Source organism: Motacilla alba, chromosome 10, assembly GCF_015832195.1.
Source record: "Motacilla alba alba isolate MOTALB_02 chromosome 10, Motacilla_alba_V1.0_pri, whole genome shotgun sequence".
Lineage (NCBI taxonomy): Eukaryota > Metazoa > Chordata > Aves > Passeriformes > Motacillidae > Motacilla > Motacilla alba.
Genome location: NC_052025.1, coordinates 17,420,053 through 17,434,207, shown reverse-complemented (window position 1 = coordinate 17,434,207; position 14,155 = coordinate 17,420,053). Strand labels below are relative to the sequence as shown.

Sequence of the window (14,155 nt, the reverse complement as noted above, 5' to 3'; positions counted from 1 at the left end):
ATTCCCTGCCACCAAAAATATCCAGTATAGGATATAGGAGTTTGGAATTAAGACTTTTCCCTTTCTTGTTAAACATTAATGTATGTACGGCTTGGTGTTTGAATTAGTCTTTGTTCCAGGGTTTCTGTACTACACTTCTGAGAACCCTGTTATCACACATCCTGATTAGCCAAAGGGAGGGAAAGCCATGTCCAGAACTTGGAAGCTGCTCCAGGAGGAAACAATTGTCCAGAAAAAAATTACTTCCCGTTCAGTGAATACAGAACTGGCATTTCTGTATGGAGAAATACATTCAACGTGCTGCTCCAGGGCTGAGTTCCACAAAGCACGTGAAAATCCCCTCTAAGCACACACTTCAGTTCAGTTTAGTGGCTAAAGCAGCACCAGTGCTTAGCAGCTCCCTTTAGTCCAGGTCTCAGCTTTGAAGTCTGAGGCTCTGATTTTCTTCACTGACCTCTTCCACTGCACCCTCCTCCTCCTCACCTGTGGGGCCAGCTGAGGTCTGTCACCTCCTGTGAGATGCAGATAGGATTTCCCACCTGCACCACATCTCTCTGGAGTTCATCTGTGTGCTTGGCCAACCTGTTGAATGGTCTCCTGCATTAGTGCCTTTGACTCTTTTGTCCCAATTATTTTCCACCCACTTACATCAAGCCTTTTGCATTTGATGCAAGTGGTGGGAAAAGTTCGTCATTTCCATTGAAAAAACCCCAGCTATTCTCCATTTCTGTAGCAGCTTATACAGCTTTCATGGATTTCTTACATGCTGCTGAAGAGTAGCTATCTTTTTTCCAATGAGTCTACAAAACATCTTGTGCAGATAAATATGAAATTTCTGGGTCACTGCCTGGAGATTGCACCCAGTTCCAGCTACACAGACTACTTGAGGTGCTGACTTTACAAGGCTGTAGGAGCAGAGCAGCTTCAGCCTTAACTTGCTGCCAGGACTCTGCAGGAGGTTTTCACCCCCAGTGCCCTGGAACCTGATCAGAAAGAATTCCTGATGACTTGTGGGCAGTGTTCAAGCATTCAGATTCTCTGCTGATCATCTCAGACACACAAACCTGTCAAAGTGTTGCTTTGTCAGTGCAGTGTTTCCACTTTAGCCATCTCACATAATCTAGAATATAATTGTTTTTACCGGTATAACCTCATAACCATTTATTAGATGTTTTATTTTTAATTTAATTTGGAAAGTTAATTACATTTAATGTGTGCTTCCATCCATTTCTGCTCACACGCTGCTGTTTTGCAGAATCAGGTCCTCAGGTGAACCCACTGAATTTCAAGCAGTAAGCAAAGCTCCAGGTCTGGGTAAAACAAGTGAATGTGGTGTTACTCAAGGGAAAAAAGGCTTTTTATTTTAAATTGACAAAAATATGCAAAAATTTGATGGAAGCTGAGGCAAAGAAAGATCCACAATATTCTGGTGATAACAAGTTCAAGGCTTGGGTGTGTAAATGATTGCACAGTTCAGTGGCAAATCCCCACGACCTGGCTGCATTCCAAGTCAAGGCCAAGACCCCGAGTCCAGTGTGCTGATTTATTATTTCAAAAGAGAATAGACTTCAAACATCAAGACATTGATTATTTTGGAGTGTTATCTGTTTGGGGAATTGCAGCTGCAGCCTTGAGCCTTGGCTCTGCCCGTGGGACTCCTCTAGTTGCAGGATTGGTCCCTCTGTGTCCTGTGATTGCAAATGATGTTGTGGAGCCCTGTGATCTGAACTAAACCCTTGCCAACTCCTTTCTGTTTCTTAGTAACCAATAGTCATTGTAAGAAGGTTTCCACATGTGTGATGGCAAAGGCAAAGGCTGTTCCCAAGTGTTTCTCGTGTAAGATACTTGAATGCTGTTTGCAGTGTCAGTGGGTGTCGGTGAAATCCTTTGGTGTTGGTTCTTTATCTTCGTTTTGTCGGATTAGATGGGGAAACTTGGTATCAAAAGCCATGGATAAACTTCAAGTCCTTTTACTGTTTCACTTGCCTTGTCAGAGATACAAAGTATAGAGCCTTTCCTTTTAGGGAACCTATCTGTGTGAAAGGAAGCCAAATTTTCATGCACCAAGCAAAAAGAACCAGGTCTATTTCTTTTCTTCCCCAACTTTAATATCACAGAGGTTCTGCCACCCTGGTAGAACATTCAAAGTGCCTTGTAGGAGGTCCAGCAGTTCAGCTCTTACCACCTGTGATCCAGGGTGATCCAACTGGAAATGGACCCCATTTTTCTGCTGGAGAGGAGGTCAAAAGCCTTAATTTTAGATGCTAAACATCACATACACTTGTGTGCAGCTGGCTGTCTACAGCAGGCCAGCTGAATGCACTGTTTAGACTGAGGTTTCCTTTTGACTGGCAGCATGCCTTGTACCTATTTCTGCAAAATAATTTTTCAAAACCAAACACAGGGTTGTTCTGAAGTCCTCCTCTATCACTCTGCCACTGTACAGGGGACCTAGAAATGAAGGACAGCTCTTGGACTCCTGTCTGTTGGGGCGCTGATTTATCACTGACAACTTCTCCAAGGTTGTGCCTGTAATGCCCAGAGACCTGGGTTTGTCTCTCCTGATTTTTCTCAGCCACGTCAAGTTTTTCATTTATGATTGTGATTCAAAAGAATTTATGGTTATACTTCAAAAGAATGACCACAGATGTTTGGATTTTTTTTTTAATGGGAGAATCTAATAAAGTGAGATATGCCAGTTAACTGTCATTTTGGGAAAGGAAAAGTACACCTTGGCTAGGAATTTTTCTTTTTTAAGATGGTAGAAAAGTAGAGGTTTTATTGCATATGCTGTTTGTCCAGCACTTACTAAAGAATTTTGAACAGTAGTGCTGTTGTGCTGGCTGGGAGCATCTTTAGCCAACACAAAAATATCTTTTTTTATCAATAGAGTGCACATGTAAATTACAAGAAAATAGAGCTCTACCTAATCTTTAACTCAGAGATCTCTTATGGGTGTTTCATCAGAACGTGCAAGTTAGAAATCCCAGTAACCAATTTCGCAGCAATGGTAGGAGGCTTTGAAATTTATCCATGGCTCTTCAGAGAAATGATTTTCTTACAACTGAGCTATCCCATGGCTGGAAGTGGACAGGTGCCAATGCAGGATTTATTCTCAAGCTAAAAGCAAAGGAGAACCATCACAGCTATTCAGAAAACAGACACATAATTTGCACTCCACTGCAAGAAGTAGCAGTCAGCAAAAGCTGCAAGGTGGGAAGGAGATGGAGTCTGAGATGCTCAGCTGGTGCCTGTCCCTGAAATACCATGGAAGCTGTGCTGGCCTTGGCTGGAAGGTAGGCAGGACAGCCTGATCTCCTTGGCTTCTACCCTGAGACATTCGTTCAAAGCACTTTTGGGTGGTTTGACAAAGGGCTGGACACTGTTGACCTTCTCACACCTGATTTTGGTGTGTACAGGGATAAGATAGCAAGGTGCAGTGCCCAGGGATTGGTACTTTCAGCCATGGGATCATTTGTCCTTCACCTCTGAGTCCGTCTTTCACTGCAGTGTGAACCAGAAGAGTTTTGCAGCCGATCAGTGACATTCTGAAGTTCACACTAAACTTCCTGTTCTTTCTGGGAGTAATAACAATGGCTAACAATGGATTTTTCTGTGTGGGCTGCTTTCCTCTTGCAAATCTCTCCAGCATTTAAATGAAGATACAGTAGCCACTGCTCACATATTAATCTCCTTGATGACAAAGCCACCTCTTTGTTCTGGTGTCTCTCCTAATATGAGTTATACCATAAAATTTGTATCTAGGATTTGCTTCAATCACAGTCTTACATTCCTGAGACACTGATGTAATGCAGATTAACCAGAAAGATTGGTGTGTGCCAAAGTAACTGTTCCCAAGGTGGAGTATACTGCATACAGTGCTATAAATTATCAAATAATGAAGTTCTCCTGTTGTATTTTCAAAGGTTCATCTTAACAGGCTGATTTATGGGTGAAATTACTAAAAATACTGCCTGATAGTTGCCAAATCTCATCAGTCTTTAACCAGTTCCTCATTTAAAGATGAACTTTAAGCCCAACCTTGCAAACCCCAGCCTTGCAGACAATTATCCTCAAACCTAATAGAGCTTTGGGAGTCCTTGACTAGGGGCCAGCTCTGAGACTTTTTTTGGTCATTCTAGCTGACACTTGATAATCTTTCTGGCAATCTGCAGTTACAGTTTGCTTAATAAAATGTGCCTGGAAAACACTGGAGGTGTTTCCTGGTGCAGTTATCTCAAAGATCAGGAATCTGTGACCACAAGCCTCCCACCAGCTCTGAGGACCAGACTGAAGTGGTGGAGGTGATCCAAGTTTGTACCTGTGGCAAATTTGCATGGGTGATATTCAGTCTGTTTGCAGCAGAATTCGACCACTACCTCACCCAATATTGCTGGAGATAATGAATGAGTGTCCAGGTGCTCCTGGTGGGACATGCCCAAGGGTTCTTCTTCACCTCTGAGAGGACAGGTCAGATCCAAACCCCTGCAAAGCATTTGGCAGTTCTCTAACAGGAGAGAAGCTCAGCAGTCAGGTTTGTGGCACAGTGAGATAACACAGTGTGTTTCTTTTTATTCAGGAGCTGTGAGTGCAGCCCCCCAAAGCCATCAATCAGGATTAGAAATTACACAAAGAGAAAAAATCTGGTGTGAGACCAAACCAAACTGTCTCCAGAACTAATACTCTATTAATAGCTCACACTTGACTATTTACAATTGTAAAATGTAACATAAAAATCACCTTTCCACGTGGTGTTTCTCTCGTGGCACAGTGATGAAATGAGTGTATTTAATGGCTTGAGCTGAGCCTCCAGCACAGCTCCAGAGTTTGCTCACCTCTGAAGCAATGTGACACACTCCTGGCTGCTGCTGGGTCAGGGGACAGATGCAGAGTTCACTGAACTTAGTGACTGCCTTCCACTAAATTCAGAGTAACTTTGTCTCCAACCCCTGCATGATTTAGCTCTGGGCATTTGTATCTGGTTTATAAACCAATAAGTAAATAGTCCCCTAGTAGGTACATTAAATTACCTGAAACTTGGGCATGTTCCAAACTGGCTTCCTAGCAAGGGTGTTCAAGGTGTATCAGGAGCTGTTTCCTTGTGACAGACTGTCACTGGTCACACTTCTGCTGCGTGTTCATGTCTAGAGTAGCTGTTGGTTGGGTTTATATGCAGCTGCATGGGGTGCAGTGAGGATGTTTGATATCTGACTGTATCGACTGTGATTTGGTATCTCAGCTGATGAAAAACCAGCTCCTGGCAATGTCCAGGATAAAGCCCAACATCTGTTTGCTCTGATTTCATAACAGATTTCCGTATTGCCCTTGTAAAATTGACCCTGGAAGTAATGATTTTTCCTGGTGAAACCCAGGCTGGAACAGCAGCTGGGAGAGCCTCTGCTCTGGCTTCTGTGCACAGACAAGTTCTGAGCTCTGCTGCCCCTCTCTCTGGTTTTCCTACTAGGGGATGAGTGACCATTTCTGACATATCCTGAGTAAGGGAGAAGTAAGTGAGGAGGAACAAGTGCAGAGAGAACTGAGCTGAAGGGTCAGATGAAAGTGTCATTCAGATACAACAAATCAGGGAAAAAGGGAGCCTGTCTGGCCCAAGTCAGCTGCCCACCTTCTGCACCTGATGAAACCCAAAAGCTCAAGCTTTACTCATGAAATGAATATTTAGGAAATGAATCCACCATCTGAGACCCCAAATTTGTCTCACTCCATGTCGCAATGGAAGGAGAATCATTTAGTCCTGAAGTGCAAGAGACTGTCACCACACTCCTTGGAGTCCTCCCTGTATCAGCACAGCTAAAGCAGGGCTGCACTTTTATCCCTAAAATAGCTCCCTGAACACTGCTAAGTGCTAAAGGAATCACTGCTCCCTGTGCCAGCACTTCTCCAGCCCATTGCTCTAGACAGCCCGCAATTCCCATAAAGGCATCACTGACACAGAACAGCTTCACAGAGCCCTTTAAAGCAAGAAAAGTGGATGAGGGAACATACAGGATAAGCTGCTTAACATCTACAAGAAAGAGGACAGCAATAACCCCAAAAACGTGCCAAGTGATACACTGCAAAGTAAACTGGGTGGCCAATTAGAAGGAATCAAGTCATGGTTGTGATGAGATTAGTGTCATCTACAGAGGCTTGATTCAAAGTCCATTGAAGCCAGTGGATAAACTCTGTCTGGCTCTTTGAAATGGGCCCTGGCGTTCCTCTGCTTTATTATTTAAAGGCACCGCTTCCACCCCATGGAGCAAGTCTGTAACTCCACATGTCTCCATAGTGGGGGAAAAGATGCTACATTTCCTTGTAGCTCCTGCTTATTCCTACTGTATTCTGTGAGACAAAATTGGTCTTTGAATAACTGTTTAGAGGTGGCCAGTGGTCAGTCCTGGAGAAACTTCCAGCTCTGTTATTGCATTAAATCTGAGCTGTTGAATTCTCAGCAGCCCAGTGCAAGGAGATCACTATCTCCTCCAGAATTTTTGTACAGAGCTGAAACGTAAATGACAACAAGCTTTTCCCCAGATTTGTCCTACTAATTCCCTCTGTTCAGTTTTAGCATCATCAAAAAGTTTTGTGGAAGTAAGTCCTTTCTGACACCACAGCCTTGACAGGGAAGACAAAGCAGGAGCATCTTTTGGAAACATCATTTCACATGTGTGTCCTGTGCAGTGTTGCTCCTGACAGTCACACTTCGCAGTGTCCTCGTGCATCCCTGCCAGTACTGCAGGAAAACCAGGGTGATTTGAAGGGTGCAGATCTAATTAGAGCTAATTAACAAGCCTGAAGTCACAACTGAGCAGCACACGTGCAATTCTGCTGAAATGATAGTCATGACCATGCCTGTGACAGCAGTGAGAACTGGCTGCCAGCACAGGGATCACATTTGGAGTGTTTCTCACTCAATCCTGAGCCTGGAGTTGAGTTTTTCTCAGGGAGATACGGATGGCTGATCCTGGCTGGCCCTGCCCTGCTTTCATTCACCCCTTTTTTGTTGCTGTAGGTTACATCGAAGCCGCTGTGATCCCTGCGGGTGCCCGGCGGATCAGAGTGGTTGAGGACAAACCTGCTCACAGCTTTCTGGGTAAAAAGACAAAACAGAAAATGTTTTGATTAAAATTCAACTCTGTTTTCTTTTTGAAATGACCCTTCTCTAAGCGACCTGTAAGGTTTGTTGCCACCCGGGAGGGGCTGGTGATTTGAGTCTTGCTGCAATGTCTGCATTTGTGGCTTGGTTTCATGATGTTTGTGATGTGATAGTATGTGACACTTACAGACCCTGTGCAACCTGGAAGGACCAGAGAGTACTTTTATATACAGACAGAAGAGTTCCTAAGCAGAACTTGGCAGTGGCTTGCACAGAGCTGCCAGGAGCACACAACACTTCAGGAGGGAGTGGGGAAGAGAACAGTGTGTTTAGAGAAGGGAATGGCAGAGGTACTGATAGGAAGGCGCCCAGCTCAGTCTGAAGCAGAGGCAGGACAGGGCAGCTGATATCCCTCAGTAACCTGCTGCCATTTCCTACAGCAGCACATTTTCATTGGATGCTGTACCCAGGACCTGATCCTGCATTCTGAGATGGGCTTGGCTGCAGCCTCTAGTACACTTGCCTCTATTTTATCAGGCAAAAAAAATTGTTTAATCCTCTTGTCATTTCTACTTCTGCATTCCTTTAGAGGGGAACAGGCATCTTCTCCTCTTTTTCCTATTGGCAAAAAAAGGTTCAGATATGGCTCATGGGTAAGATTTGCATGTGAGGTTGTTGTAGAGCAGAGTCTATCAATGAATTTGTTGTTCAGTTACTCATTGCATAAATTAAAGGTCAGAATGGCATTTGTAAAGTGCAGTCAGTCAGTTACACTGAGGATCTGTTAGTCTGGTCTTCTGCCTCTTCTCTCCGATGTTTGAGGCATTTCCTTCTCTGTCCTTACTGTGCAATAGATAAAGGGTTTTATCCCCATCTACTTCTAGGGAGTCCAGGTCACAGAAATGCTAATGCCCCATTAGCCCTGAATTTACACAGGAAGCCTGTGGCAGAGCAGAGGCTTCAAAGAAAATTGCTCAAGATCCAAAAAAACCCCCAACATGGTCCCAGAGCTGCATGGCCATGGAATTGCTTCCAGAGAGGAAGGAACTCTGAGAGGATTGCAGAGCATGTCACTCTCTCATTTGTGGAAGAGGAAACTGAGGTGTTGCAGCTTGCTCATGGCTATGCAGCGAGTCAGAACAATGCTCAGACTTTGGTCTCTGATTTCCACATCTTTTGCTTATAATTCTTCATCTCCAGCCAAAAGGAGATGTTAATATCCAGCACTGGAATATCGGATGCTGCTGAAAACGTTTGCATAGTGGTTGTGTCAGGATTTCAGCTCTAGTGCTATTGATTTTCTGTCTTGAGATGTTGCTGCAGTTGGCAATATCACTGAGAAAGATGCTTTTGTTCTCTTTCACTCCAGATTCAGGGGAAAAAAGGAGGGCAGATTATGTCATTCAGTTGCCCTTTGATCAAAACCATTGGCATTTGTGCCACTTCTTGGTAGAAAGGAATATCACCACTGCTCCTATTTCCATAATGCTTTAGCCAGAGGATCCTGCCTACATGTGAGATGTTTGACATAGCACAGCCTAGTGGAACAATGGGAGCCAGTGTTTCTTTGGGTTTTGCAAGTGCTCTGCCTTCTGGAAACCAGCCTTTTTGTTTGTCTTGGTGGGGTTTGCACAGGGTGTTTGGGCTTTGGCAGATAGCAGAGCACTGAGAGCCTTACATGGACTTAGAGACTGCCCTTCCTTGGGACAACATAACTTTGACTAAAGCAGATGGTTCCCCACTGGGTGGTGAAGATTAGGATTGTGTATTTTTGAGAACAGGAGCTGGTCCTGTTTGCATCACATAAAGATAGATAAAAAACTGGCTCTTTTAAAGCTTTTAGTGCTTTCAGCTTTTTGGTTCATGGTCAGGAGCCAGGAGAACCTCTCTAAGCTTTCCAGGGTTTTCTCTTTCAAGGAACACTCAACACAAAGAAAAGATACCCAATGTCTTGCTGAACTGAGATGAAGAATAGCAGCAGGGGGGTTCTGTAGGGCAATAAAGATGACCAAGAAAAAAATCCCAGTCACTCTTTAATTCAGCTCTGAGTGTGGAAGGATTTTCTATTTCAATAGCACTGACAAAGCTGAGTCCAATCAGGTCCTATTTCTACTCAGAATCAGGTACAACATTTTGGAAAGAAGCCCAGCATAATTTGGAATCATTATTCCATGTGCTGGGAGCAGTGCCTGAAGAATTTCCCTCCACCTACGGGCAACCCACGCTGGCTGCCTTGGCTGGCTGTAACTCTTAAAAACCACCTTGAACAGGAAATGCCTGGGCAGTTTGTGTCCACAGGCTGGGAAGCAAGCTGGAGAGACCCAAGGTGGAAATAAAGATCTGACTAGATGCCAGCTTTAGAAGTTGATTGGTCAGTTCCTGCCTTCCAGCCAACAAGAAAAACAGAAGCTACAGGTTGTTGCTGGGGTTCCTATTCCTCCTGCTCTTCTACTGTGCAAGTTTGAGTTTAGTTCTGTCACCTCTGGGGCTGGGCACACAGCCAGTGGTTGTGTGTGACAAAAGCCATTGGAGTTCTCTGTGTTTGAGACATGGAAGGTTTTGTAGCTGCAGCAGTGATCTTGCTGATGGGGTAATGGAGGCAAACAGCAGTGAAACACTTTTTCCCAAGTGTTCTGCTCAGTCCCCAGTGCAATTCCTGCAATCCTCAAGGAGCACCTTTGGGAAGAGGTCTGTTTCCAAACTCTCCATCTCCTCAGCCACTAAGGGAGCAGTGCCTGCAACAATCAAAATCAAACCCTGCCCAGAAAAGAGGTTCACAAAGATGAAACAGTGGTTTTCATCAGCAAACTATCTCCCTTTGATGGTGAGCTGGAACCATGACTTTAGTCACTCAACCTCTTAGACAGTTTGGAGCACATGCTGGGCTATCTTTCCTGGTCAGCCATGCTGCTTGGAGATAGTTTTACTATCTCAGCCACAGCTTTGATTTGCCATGTCCACAGCTCCTCAGGGCCAGCGTGGTGGCTGCTTTGATCTGCCTGGAAGCCACTAGGTCTTGGCAGAGGAAAGCAATCCTGCTTCAGAATTGTGTCTGCAGCTTGCAGAAGGTACTTTGTAAACTGAGGAACAAAGCAGAAAGAGAAGTGAGCCACAGGGAGAGACACATTGCTGCAGCATGTAAATGCCAGGACACCATCTTACCCCTGGGCTGTGTGCCAGAGGAAACTTTCCTCAGAAAAAATATTCTCCCACTTCAGTTCCCCTTCACCCTGATTTTGGAGCCTCTCATGGGACTCTGAGAGCTGTCAGGAAGGTTGTGTGCAGTAGGAGAGATATCCACCTTTTTTCCAGGATTTCCAGTGTACAGGTCCTCAAAAAGGCACATGCAGATACAGAGAACATTGTGACCTCCACTTGCTCCAGATTCCCCAGAGTTCAGACATCACAAATTTTTTACATATATATATATGATATATATCCTAAACACACCCAGGAGGGAGGCTTGATCCAAAGGGATGACAATAGGAGATTTCCTATTGACTTCCAAAGGCTTTAAACAGCTTCTCTTACCTTCTTGCAACACACTCAGTTAAGTGAGAGCAAAGTTCTTTACTGGAAGAGAATAAAATAGGCATGAGATGCTAGAGGTTAAAAAAACATCTTGTTAAAGGCTTAGCCAAAAGACACAGTTAACCTTGAACTAAGGAAGCCCAGTAACACGTGGGTTATTCTGTCTGTCTGCTGTCAGGGCAGATTTGATCACAGTGAATGGATCTCCACAAAGGGGCCTGGCACTTTCTGCTGCAGCAGGGTCTGCCAATTTTCTCTTCCCTCAGTGCATCACACCAACATCTGGATAACTCTGCTTCTGTTCTAACACAGAAAACACATCAATCCCTTGATCAGATTCCACTGATGAGTCAACAGTAATGTGATGCCCTTATGGCTGGAGTTGTCTTTGAGTGTTTGAAGGACATCAGTGATCCTGATGCAATAGTTAGGCTGGAAGAAAGGACGTACAACTCCAAGTATCTTCTCTTCTCAATATTCATCTTCCTTCTGAAGTTAAGCTTTCCATGTTGACCTTAGTGAGGCACAGAGGTACAGGATGGGTGTGACCCTACAGCACCTTAGGCATTTGTGTCCAGCACTTGGACTCTGAAAAGAGGGTGCCAAGTTCACATTTTGCCCACTGACCAGCTCCTGCTTTGTGACTTGACTTCTCTTTACAGCTGTGACAGTTGAATGTCAATTTTTTTCATTAATTTTCAATGTTTGGTTATGGAGCACACACAAACACAGCATCAGTTGTATTTTGCATTTGCAAATCTTCGTGTGTGTATCAACAAAGATTGGAGTGATCTTTTTCTCAAGGAGAGTTTAGGAAAATGTGGTCTCAAAATCTGGAAATGGAAAGAAAATTCTGCTTGGAAACTAAATTGCAAAGTTGTCTTGTTGCATTTAAAAGGAGAGTAGCAGAGTGTAGAGATAAATGATCTATGAATTTTTTGTTAATTCTTCAAAATACCTTCATCAGCTGAAGTACAGAATATATATCCAAGTTGGAAACATCACAATGGGCCATCTAAAAGTGGTGGGGGGTTTTATTCTCTTAAGCTCACATCCATTACAAGGTTTCTGCATCTTGTGCTTGTGGTACCTTGAGACAAAGGCTCAGTAGTCTGTATTGTAATTACAAATTTGCTTGCATTTCATTCCATGGTGTTTGATTCATTCCAGCTTTAAAAGATTCCAGTAAGAGATCCATTAACAGCGACTGGAAAATTGAGCTTCCTGGTGAGTTTCAGATCGCAGGCACCACTGTCCGGTACGTGCGAAGGGGGCTGTGGGAGAAAATCTCTGCCAAAGGACCAACTAAAATACCACTGCACTTGATGGTAACTTTATATCCTTTGTTTGTGTTTCTTAAGTGATGCAACAGAAAGGGTTTATATCCTAGCTGAAAGTTAAATTTTGATTGTTTGCTTCCTCACCACAGTGTTCTTTTGCAGCATTGCCGGGGCTGGAGAAGCCCAGCTCATCACTCAAGAAGTGACGCTCCATCCTGGGAGAACAGGCTGTGTTCATTTAGCTCATGTCTAGTGCAGGAAATCGCTGTAATGTGTCACAGACAGGTCCATTCTAGAGGATGTCGGTTCCCAAGGACCTGAATTATTTCTTGGACATACCTGATCACACACATAAAAGCATATTTGCTGAAATGTCTTTTCATCTTATGCCAGAATGTATTCTGTGTTTAAGTACTCGGTTCTCTTACGGAAGAGGTGCAGATCTAGCATGCGCAGATGATATATGTGAATTTAAATCTAAGTAATGACTTAATTACATGCAGAAATGTTCTTTGTTTTCTCTGTATTGTTTTTTTGATTGTATGTAGTTTAAGGTGCTTTTTGACATTTTTTCTTAATGTTCAGCATAGCCCTTCTGTTAACCCTTGGTATTTTTTATGAACAGCCATGTGGCTGAACATGAATGAGAAGTCCACAGGGGTGACAAGAGCAGGACTGTGGTCCTAGAGCTGTCACTGGTGGGTGATGGGGTGACCCAGGGGCCAGTCCCTTAATGCTGGTGTAACCTTAACATTTGTATTTGTGAGACAGCTGTGATAATTCCTGTCTCATATATCTGTTCCTGTTTAAAAGTCTGCAGAAGGTTTTACAGGTTCTGTAGCAAGGGTTGCATAGAAAGTATATTGGTTTTTCATTGTTTCCTGTAACTTTTTTATTCTATTCCATTTTTTTCTGTGCTGTTTCTTCTCCTTGTGACTTTTTGCCATGTTTGTTCTCTGAAGGCTATCTGTAAGCACTGCTAAAAATCAGCATTCTCTCCCTTCCCTCACCTGATTTTTTTGGCTTGCTGGTGTTCATTGTGCAACACTTCCTGACCCAGTTTGAAAAGCTCCAAAGATGCCTGAACTTTTCACACACACAAAAAGCTGACAGTAATACTCCACTTTGTCAGTACCTTCTTGGTGTCAAAATCTGCTGCACAGGAACATGAGGGGTTTTCTCTTTGCTTTCCTCAGACAGATGAGTGAGTTTATGGGCTCACAGACCAGTGTAAAGCTGGATTCAAAGAGGTTACAGCTGGAATAGTCAGAGGTGCAGGGTTGAGCACACCAGCGCCTTCCTGGCTCACCCGTTTAGTCCAGGGTGTGCCCACTCAAAGGAGGTGTATGGCAGAAGGTGTATTACACCTTCTTCACCATCAGAAACATCAGCTTCTTCTTGACTTTGGCCTTAACACAAGCCTTCCCTCCTGAAACCAGGACTCTGACAAAGTACCTTGTACTGCCAAGGTCTTCCCAAGCTCATGTGAGAAACAGGAGTTGCACAGGTACCGTTTGGGAAGATGCTGTGCAGGGTTCCTTTGACAGCTCCTGGAACCTTCCGGGGCATTACTGGCTTGAGGTCCACTGCAGTAAAATCTGGATATTGGCATTTTGTGAACCTCAGCATCAGCAGAGCTTTGGTTTTAAAGAAATGCTCAGTTCTCCTTCGTTAAGGAGTAGGTAGCTAACATAGGAGTGACTTTGAGCTTCTCCATGAGTGTCCTGTCCCAATACAGACAGGCCCTTTCAGCAGACATAAGCAGAGGAAATGTTCCTTCTTCACCTTTCTTCACAGAAATTATTAAAAATGAATAATGTAAAAATTACCAGACCATTAAAAAACATGTGGTTTTAAATCACTGCCAGTGGTAAACAAAGGACACATGAAGTCTTTGCTTCAAATCAGATACATTTTTTTTCCTTGATACAGGGTGGTGGGTTTCATTCTTTCAACACAAGAAAGGCAGGATGGTTACCAGTTCCCTCTAAATAGGAAACTGTTGTTCAAACAGTGGTGGAATACACTGGACTGACAAAGAGCCAGAAGCTTCAGTCAATCCATTGTGACCTGCATTTGAAACCAATTATACACACATACACACACCCCCCAATTATATATGGCTACGAAATTGCATGAAATTGGTTTCATATGGGCCTTTAGATTCACTAGTCTCGCACCCATATTGAGATAATAAGGATTTCTTTTTAGGAGCTGGTTTTTAATACTTGAGGCATTTCTCCAAGTGCAT

The 14,155-nt window shown here is 43.7% G+C and overlaps 1 protein-coding gene across 2 annotated transcripts in view; it reads left to right on the top strand.

Moving 5' to 3' along the window:
* Nucleotides 1-14,155, top strand: part of ADAMTS17 (ADAM metallopeptidase with thrombospondin type 1 motif 17) — a 159,133-nt gene that overhangs the window by 104,656 nt on the left and 40,322 nt on the right. Inside the window, exons 16-18 of one of the 2 annotated variants that reach the window (XM_038146789.1) lie at nt 1,762-1,836; nt 7,010-7,090; nt 11,795-11,952. In XM_038146789.1, the coding sequence (XP_038002717.1) occupies nt 1,762-1,836; nt 7,010-7,090; nt 11,795-11,952 (314 nt within the window). The remainder of the gene's footprint in view (nt 1-1,761; nt 1,837-7,009; nt 7,091-11,794; nt 11,953-14,155) is intronic. The other variant, XM_038146790.1, reaches the window with a different exon arrangement.